The 9,272-nt window shown below is 43.1% G+C and overlaps 1 protein-coding gene across 3 annotated transcripts; it reads left to right on the forward strand.

Annotated features, from left to right (window-relative positions):
* The first annotated feature begins 3,524 nt into the window (after positions 1-3,524).
* Positions 3,525-8,619, forward strand: LOC127300555 (F-box protein At3g07870). 3 transcript variants are annotated; one of them, XM_051330686.2, is made up of 6 exons: positions 3,525-3,841; positions 5,290-6,653; positions 6,735-6,854; positions 7,007-7,099; positions 7,182-7,241; positions 8,323-8,619. In XM_051330686.2, the coding sequence occupies exons 2-6, from the start codon at positions 5,343-5,345 to the stop codon at positions 8,392-8,394; spliced, it is 1,656 nt and encodes a 551-aa protein (XP_051186646.1). In that variant the 5' UTR covers positions 3,525-3,841; positions 5,290-5,342; the 3' UTR covers positions 8,395-8,619. The 3 variants fall into 3 exon arrangements, with proteins under 3 accessions (XP_051186646.1, XP_051186645.1, XP_051186644.1); XM_051330685.2 differs by having other exon boundaries at positions 3,527-3,841; positions 5,287-6,653; positions 7,004-7,099; XM_051330684.2 differs by having other exon boundaries at positions 3,527-3,841; positions 7,004-7,099.
* Positions 8,620-9,272: the final 653 nt, after the last annotated feature.

Raw genomic sequence — 9,272 nt, forward strand, 5'->3', positions numbered from 1 at the left:
AATCAGTGGGGGGTGATTTTCTACTATTTTTAGAGGTGCAATACCTCAACATGAGAAACCGAGAAAATCACCAAACTCGAAAACGCAAGAAGTGATCTATGCAAAATCCGTTTTTGATGAACTAGAGCTTGTCATGAGAATAAGCACAAGCTCTAAAACATCACATGGGTAAGATCCAAATAACAACCAAGAAAGATGATGCAAGGATGCAAAGGTTTGAGCTCTCTCCGAACGATACGATCGAGTTATTCACTCGAGAGCCCTCTTGATAGTACGGCAACTAAACTATAAACCGGTCTCCAACTACACTATGATACCGGTGAGAAAGAAACCCTATCAAGAACAAACCTTATACTTGCGCATTCCACTTGATCTCGATGATGACGATCTTGACCGCAACAAGATGGAACGCCTTTCTTGATTGTGCTTGCTTGACGAAGTCTTGTGGATTGCTCCCCCATAATCCATCATGGGAGATCTTCTTCTTCGGCGCAACTTCACATATCTATGAATACCATATGGATGGCAAGAGTCGAGCAAAGGATCTCTTCGAGATGGCTCATCTTGAACTTGCACTTCATTTCTTCATGGCAAGCTTGAAGCATATGATCTCTTCGAGTTGGCTCATTTTGAACTTGCACTTCATTTCGTTGATGTCTTGAAGTTAACCTTGAGAGCTCACTTCATCTTCATCTTCAAGACATACTTGACACTTGATCTTCTTCATTTGCTTCTTATTGCAATCTTGAAACCATAGCTCACTTCATCTTCATCTTCAAGACATACTTGACACTTGATCTTCTTCATTTGTTTCTTATTGCAATCTTGAAGCCAACTTATGGTTCAAGTATTGCCTATGGACAACATCTACAAATATAACTCAATGCAAACATTAGTCCATAGGGATTGTCATTAATTACCAAAACCACACATGGGGGCTTCATGCACTTTCACATGTATGCAATATATGCTCTACAATTGATTGACTGTTATGGGGAAGTGTTGATATTTTTTCTGAACCTACTCCTAGGGTAAAATCTTCTGTGGTGTCCTCAACACATAACACCAGTTGACACTCCACATCTTACCAGGTAGTTTGTAGGCGAGAGTGAATCTACATTTTCACTTTGTCGAGGCATGTTCTTAAAATTTATTTCATGTGGCCATGTTATTAGAAACTGTTCTTAATTGCTTATACTGAATGACTTATTATGTGATGCATCCTTTCTATGTGATATACATTTTAGTTTTATGTAAAAGGGTATGGTTTTCTAAATTATTGCGCTGTTTATTAATTGGACTGTCCTCCAAAATCTATAATATATGCTACTGACCAAGCTTTTGGCAAGTTGATCAAAGATCAACATGCTAATATATTCATTTAGTCACAAACAGTAAGTTGTCTTCCTTGAGATTTGAGGCTTCGGTAGCACAAGCAGTGAATGTACTTCGAGCATAGATTTTTAGACCTGCGAGTGAGCAATCGGAATGCCATCGTGAAAGGAATGAAGATATACTTCTAATCATATTGCATTACATGTTGCAAGGTTGACATATACCTGTTTTACCTTGACTATCAAAGAAAAATATAATTTGCTAAGTCCAATCAATGAATCTCTTCTAGGTTGCAGATTACAAAATATCATTAGCTTGTTTGAAGGAGGATTATGTAATCTTCATACTGTCGATGACCAGGTATGGTTCCATTTAAACAATGATATATAAGCCTTAAGCAATAGTTAGATTTGAGAACATGGATTGTTAACAGAGAACTGTAGGCATACTTAAGTGGCAAAGTAAACTGTTTGGTGTTTGGTGAAGATGATGAAGCTGAGAAGAAAAAAAAAGATATACTTCTAAGGCACATTGGGTGAATCTGCTCAATATTGCCTCCAATCTGTAAGATCCATGAACTGATACTGTCCTGTTTTGTGTTGTTCCAATTTATTCCACATTTCAGTATGCTACGCCAATAGATCAGATTCCGTGCCATATGTTCTGGTAGAAAAATTAATGCATCCAGTATAAGAAAGCCAAGCAATTTTAGCACCAGAAGATGTTTCTACATTCACGAGTTCCAACATACAATTTGTCGGCTATCCATCCTGAAAACACACAAAGCAACAATATATGCAACAGCTTTTTTGCTTAACCGTCCTTTGCAGTGCAACAGGAAGTACTGTTGTGATCTTCAATGTTTCCACTCCTCATCCGGTACCATATTTCTTCCACCAGCCGATAGGTAATCTGTGGCAAAAGTAAACATGCCTCGCCTGGTCATGGCCTGCTTGCACTCTAGCGCTACAGCCAGGCTCGTTGCAACGATCATACGGCCGTTCCTTATGATGCAAGTCGTTACAGTGCAAACCCTGACCTCTGAATCGCGGCCGAGAGGTTCTGTTGAAGTATGAGATATAGCAATTAACTATACTCAGAAACTCAATTCAGCTCCCGGGTGCGTATAATCCCTCTACATGAAAACATACGCTTCCATGTGCTAAACATCACTCCCACAACTTCATCACTGGAGTATAAAGAAATAACACTATCTCAATAGTAGACGTAGAACCCCCACTCTGGTCGGTGAGGCCTGCGGAGGAAAAAGGAGAGGCCTCAAAGGGGACTCTCAATTCCTAGTTTTCGCTAGAGCAGAGAGGGGGAAATAAGTATTTTTTATATAGATAAACTAAGGTATTTTTGATGAGCTCTCCATCATTCCCTCCCTCCTATGCTGTACAAAGACGTTGAAGGCGATTTGAGGACACTAGCATCAGAGAATGTTTAGAGCATCTCCAGCAGAGGCGCGCGCTAAAATAAATGCTAGTATAGAGCGCGTGCGGCCATTCCCCCCTCCAGCAGACACTTTTTTCTCACACGCGCGGCATATTCCCTCCTTCCGCGCCCCAAAATTGGCGCTTCCAATCGAGAGCGCGCTATCGCTCTCGCTCCCGCATGAAGAACCAACCGCCACGCTGAACTTTCCTCCACGCCCTCGATTCCCTGCCGGTTCCGCGCGGTCGCCGGCGTAATTCCGGCGATGGACTGCTCGTCTGTCTCTCCGCCGACCCCTCCCTACTCGGTCCCCACCACAGACGGCAGCGCCGCAGTAGTTTTGCCGTCGCCCATCGCAAACCCTAAAGCCGCCGCCCGCGCCCTCTTAGTGCCACCATGGCCGAACACGCACCCCTTTGCATTTTAACAATGTAACTATCTATGTGTGTTGAACTATCTAGGTTGAGATTTGGGCCAATTGTTGTTCTTATTTTGATTTATTTTATCATTGAAATGTTCATTCGTATTGCAAAACATGTCGGCGCGTCTGCTAGTGAGTTTTCATGCTGCATTTTAGCGCCTCCCGTGGAGGATCAGCGGGCGCCGCACGTCATAACACGATTGAGCGCGCTGCAACTGCAAATCGATTTTAGCGTGCCGCAATATAGGGCTGAAGATGATCTTATTGTTTTGCTGCTACTTTGCATCCTTTTCCAGCCAGGTAGAGGGTAGTGCAACTGTGCAAGCCTTGCTTCCTCGGGGAAAGGCCGTCCTGGACTCCTGGGTTTGCTTGCTGCTGGCCCATGCGCCCTTTTAGCGTCCCGATTGTGGGCTTGGGGCATATGAGGATGCGAATGCGATAGCGCCTCGCGCGCGCAGTTGTGGGTGCACCGCCAAAATCCCCAATTCCCATTTCCTCGCATCCCTAGGCACAAAACGCCCCTCCGCGCGGCAGCCTTGTTGCGGCGGGAGAGGAACCTCCGCCGCCGAAGCCAGGCCCCGGGTGCTCGGAGGGAGGGCAGGCGGTGGAGTTCCGGCTTGGATCTTGGTGGCTGGCGACGCGGTGGCGGTAAGCTCCTTCGACCCCCTTTTCTTCCCTTACATTGCTGAGCGTGAGCGGCAGTGGCGGATCTAGGATCCTGAATCTGGGGGGTGCCACGGTGTACTGTACAGTGTATAAGCAACAAAATTTCGACGCATTGGTTGCAAGTTTGGGAAAGTTGCTCTGCAAGTTGCATAATTTGGTCTAAAGATCATTATAATTCTAGCAAATTAGGCTTAAGATTTATAGAACAACTGCTAAGTACATAATACAAATTGTTTTGCCTCGTCAGAGGGATGCCGTGGCACCCATGAAAAAAAAACTTTGCATCTGAGAAAAAAAACATGTTCTGGCAGTCTTCATCGTATATACATCCATTGGTTCCCATTTCGTCCCTCCGTTGGTCTTGCTTCCCAAGTCCGGCACCTGCGTTTCCATAGTGCGAGAATATAGCTGTTTGGACAGTTGCTAGCACAAAAAGATGCAGAAATTCGGCACACTTCGGCGATGATTTTGTTTTGCTGGTTGATACAGATTTGTGCAAAGCAATACAAGCTTCGGGCACTTGCTGTCACAGAGTGCCAGAAATATACAACATGAAGCTATCTAGACAGTTGCTTATTTCTGTAGTCGCCGAACTTACAACAAGAGACAGAAATAGCTATTTGCAAATTGCAGCTGGCACTGTTTGACTCTTTGTCGCCGATGTAGTTTGCTGTTTCATCTGGATTCCTACATCTTTTGTTATGCCAAAATGCATTATCTGCTTATTTCTTCAGGTTTTAATGCTTCAAATTGTATGATTTTTGCACTGATTAATGTAGACATTTTGTTCTGCGCAACTATAGTGTGTGGCTACAGTTTTGCTGGCAATTTTTATTGGTGAGGTACTCACTTTGTATTCATCTATGTATGCTTATATGTTTATTTCACCATGTTTTTTTTTGAGAACCCGTAGAAGATCTGTGCGTCATTTCATTAAGCTCGAAAACGAGGAGAGTTACAACCAGTGTTACAAGTCCAAAGGGACCAACAGACCCACCACTTCACCAGTGGCAGCACTCCGAAAACTACCTACCCAACACCTCTCGCATTCCCATGCCTACACGAACTCCACAAAGACCACTCGCGAAGCACCTCGTCCAGCACCCTAGGGACCGGCAACGATAGGGCGTTAAACACTCGAGCGTTTCGCTCTAACCATGCTTTTAATTTAAAACTATTCTCATTTTTTTTAACTTGCATGCATCCTATGTACATGTACCTCGTCGCGATTATTAGTCAATAGCAATACCAGCCTCCATAATTGATATTTAATACAGGTCAGCCACTTATTTCATTCTTTACCTATTCTTAGCAGATAAAGTTAAAAACATGTTAGTCTTTTCGTAAACTTCATGCTATTTTCATGCAAATTATTTTGAACATAATTCTTATGCAGTTTTCCCTATTGTTTTTTTAATGTGCTTTAGCAGAAGGATTCACTACCTAGCCTTCCTCGGAAGAGAGGTGACTAGATTTTCTCACTATGGTTTCTGAGGAAACCAAATCAAAGAAGCAGAGAAATGAGGAATGCATTATAAACTGTCTCCCAGGAGACCTCATTGAGCGGATCTTTTTGAGGCTTCCAGTGAGCACTCTGTTGAGTGTCGTTGGTGTTTGCAAGCAGTGGCTTGAAATCATCCGCGATCCCCAGTTTGTTTCCTCTCACCTCCAGGATGCGCCCAACTGTGCCTTACTATTCTTCCCGCAAGAGTCAATTTCAGGAAAGCCCTACCCTGCTGATGCTATCGTGATTGATGAATCCTGGTCACAGTCGTCATATGCAGTGCCAGTAATTGGGCCTGATGATTTCCTTTGTGGCTCTTGCAATGGGCTTCTTTGCCTATACACAAAGACATCAACAATCAAGATAGCCAACCTTGCAACTGGTGAATACCTGCATCTTGAGAAACCTGTAAAGAATGTGAGGGGTGATCACTACTTGTTCTACAGCTTTGGATGTCACCCCTTGACCAAACAATACAAGATTACACACTTCCTTGATGATTGTGCCGAGGGTCTCCCTCGCACCCATAAGAACAAAAGATTCAGCGTCATTCAAGTTTACACGCTTGGTGATGAGAAATGGAGAGAGATCAGAACTCCAGAAGCCCAAAGCTTGAACTGTGTGAAAACCTCTGGAGCAATCAATGTTGATGGAATAATGTATTGGCTCACTGAAGACATTGCAGCTAGCTGGCAGCATGCAGTTATGACCTTTGACCTCAATGATGAAAATTTTGCAAGGATAGAACTGCCAGCATACGTACCTGAAGATTGTTCTTATGGTGGTCCTCGTCAATACTGGGTCAGAGAGATAGATGGGAAGCTATGTATAGCAACTGCTCAAACCTGTCGTGATCGGCCCAGAGATATTCTTGGTAAGCTGCAGATCTGGACACTTGACAACAAAGCGGAGCAAAGGTGGAGCCAAAAGTACAATATTCAGTCACCAGATTACATTCCGGGCCCAAATTTGGTTCACGGGGATAAGATCATGTTGCAGCGTCGTAATTGTAACCTATATTCGTATGAGTTGCTCGGGGAGAACTTGAATACTAATTTGTGTAAGATTTCAAAGCTGTTAGATTTCTGCCCCCGCAAGCCTGGCAACATGCAATCCTACATCTGTGTGAAGTCACTTGTACGTTTAGATGTATACAAGAAGGCTGGCATTGTGCGTAGGTCAAAACAGCGGGAAGGCTGGGAGTTGAAGAAGTGGGAGGCGTGGGAGCAAGAGTTCTCTGAGACTGAAAAAATGTGGAGTGGCACTTATCAAGACGAGCAGAAAGGAACTGTATGTTGGCTTAATTCAAATTGACATACGTGAATTCATTATTCTGGAAATTTTAACAATTGTTGAGTTGCTATTTGATAGGCATATGCAAACCGCAATGGCAAAGCACTCAATGCTCTACTGCCACATATATTGGATGATGACATTCGACAGGAAATTGGCATGAAAATCAATCAAATATTTCCAAACTTTCCAGATCAGGTAATTACTATCTAAATGGAAGTTAGCATTAATTTATTTTCATATATAAATTTGAATAGTCTATAGTCATTTGAAAAGTAGAAGACAAAATGAGAGGTTTATGTTCACTTTTCTGAGTGTTGTAACACATGTCTTGCATGAGATTACAGCAGCCAAGGCCCCTCCGGCGGCTTAATTGTATGGCATCGAACCTGGATAGAGAAAATTTAATTGGTCGTATGAAGAATTGGAATAGTATTACGAAGGTATAGATTTTAAATTTTACATGCCAGCTCATTTTCGATTGTTCCTTGTTAAATGCCAAATTAATAAAGTTAACTTGTCCAGGCCACGAGGCAGGCAACGGGTAGTATCATTAGTATGATGCGTAGTGCTGTTGATGCTCAGGTAAAGGTTTACATTTGGTCTTATTTATTTATGTTTTTTTCCTTTCTGCTACTTGCTATTTCTTGATTCCTATATCTGTTTTAATCTCTTCCGTAACAAATAAGAAAATTATCTTCTTTTGAAATATAAGCAGGGTAATTGTACTATCTCCCTTCATACACTTGAATGACCTCCCCTATAAAGCTATGATACAATGATTTTCCATCCCGTATTTTAATTTATGCGTAGCTGTGTATTTTAGTTCGTTTTGCTAACTGTGCAAGTTGTCTAGTTATTATGCTCAATATACTGTTGCATAGGTAGCTCATAGTTGACGTATTTTACATCAATGAGAAATATTTCGTATCAAGGTCATAAAGTGTGAACTCATGTGTTGATTCCTTTCTTAACTTCTATTTTCAGACTTGCACATATATATTGAAATTTTTTACATATGTCATGAGTGATGCCATGTAGATGTAGGTCCAGCAGTATGCACACCGTGGCAAGACTTGGTTCCAGCAGTAACCGAGGCTTAACCTCTTATCTTTTAGTTTCCTTATTTATCAAAGTTAGTACTCAAAGATATAGTTTGATGAGATAGAAAAGTGTCCAGAGCTAGGAAAGGTTCGATCTGACTTGTACATCAAGATAAATAGCATATATAAAGGCAATCGATGCAAGCGTAGGGAGCGTCAATCAATTAATCAAGAAAATGAAAAATGAGGCTTTACCTCCACCAAGCCCTACCTCTCCTACCACTTTGTGCCATGGCACAACCTCCCCAAAATGAATATGCTCTCAGGTGCTTAGGTCACGACAATATAGGAGACAAAGTAACACAAGAAGAGTTCTGTAACAAAGAACATTTAAAGTAGGAATCATGTATTGTCAACGATGCCATCCATTAAAAGTTTTGAATCTTCTATTTGAGCTTTGAATTCACAATTTTGCGACATGGTAGATCTTCGTCTGTGCACCTTTCAATTCTTTTAGGAAAAGAGAACAATGATTATAAGGATTCATATCTTGCATTTTCTTGGACGAGTATTCTAGACTTACACTACCATTATCCTGTATCTTATTCTTACCCATGCTTCAGGTTGGTGCTTCAAGTTCAAATGCTGTCATTTCTGATCAGAATCATAGCAATGGCGACGATACGAAGGCTTGAGACTTGAGGGACTCTTTAGCTCTTTTATCTGCTGTTATTTTTTCCGTTCGAATTTATGATATATATGGCACCTGTTGTTTAGTCAGTGTCATATTGATCGATTTGAGACTTTGAAGATTCCGCTTTAGGGCAAGAGTCATGCCATGATCCGAAAATTCTAAACAACTGCTGTCAGTGAATATGTACTGAAGCGTTGCGAATACATTTCGATTCCTTGAGGTCAAACATGCATTAGCACTTAGAGCATCCCAGCCGTTGGGCTCCCCACGCCCAAATCCGGCGCTATTTAGCGCTGGATGGATGTAAGTTTTGGCCCGGGGAACCCATTTTTCCCAGCGGCGAGTCCAGGATGGATGTAAGATTTTGACAAAATACGACGAATTCAGACAAAAATGGGCGAAACTCAGTCAAACATAAGCGAAATTTAATGGTATTTAACATATATAGGCGAGTTCGTACATAAGTAGGCTGAATTCGTACATATAGTTGAATTCAGCGTTAGGCAAACTAAAACTTAAACTAAAAGGGGCCTTCTACATGCCGAAATGGCGGTAGAAGGCCGTGTAGTCGCCGCCGTCGTCGTCGCTGGAGTTGCCGGCGTCCTGGGGAGGAGGCGCCTCGTACCAGCGGCTCGAACCCTGGCCAGGGTCGCCGGCGCGTGGCGGCGTCAGTCGGTAGAGGTCGTTGTCGCTGCTCTCCCTGAGCTTGATCAGCTCGACGGGCCTGGACGGGGCGTTCCTTGCCGAGGCGGTGAGTCGCCGCGCGCCGGCTAGGTCCAGCATCCGCCGCTGCTGCTCCGCCTCCTGGCGCTCCCAGTCCCGCCTGGACCACTCCAGCGCGGCGGCCATGGGCAGGGTGTTGTCGGCGGGCACCAGGTC

Source organism: Lolium perenne, chromosome 5 (genome assembly GCF_019359855.2).
Source record: "Lolium perenne isolate Kyuss_39 chromosome 5, Kyuss_2.0, whole genome shotgun sequence".
NCBI classification, from domain to species: domain Eukaryota; kingdom Viridiplantae; phylum Streptophyta; class Magnoliopsida; order Poales; family Poaceae; genus Lolium; species Lolium perenne.

Bases quoted from the DNA above. Each gene is read 5' to 3' on its own strand.
- LOC127300555 (XM_051330685.2), top strand. From the start codon at position 5,343: ATGGTTTCTGAGGAAACCAAATCAAAGAAGCAGAGAAATGAGGAATGC. The intron at 6,654-6,734 runs GTATGTTGGCTT...GCTATTTGATAG, and splicing joins AAGACGAGCAGAAAGGAACT to GCATATGCAAACCGCAATGG. The intron at 6,855-7,003 runs GTAATTACTATC...ATGAGATTACAG, and splicing joins TTCCAAACTTTCCAGATCAG to CAGCCAAGGCCCCTCCGGCG.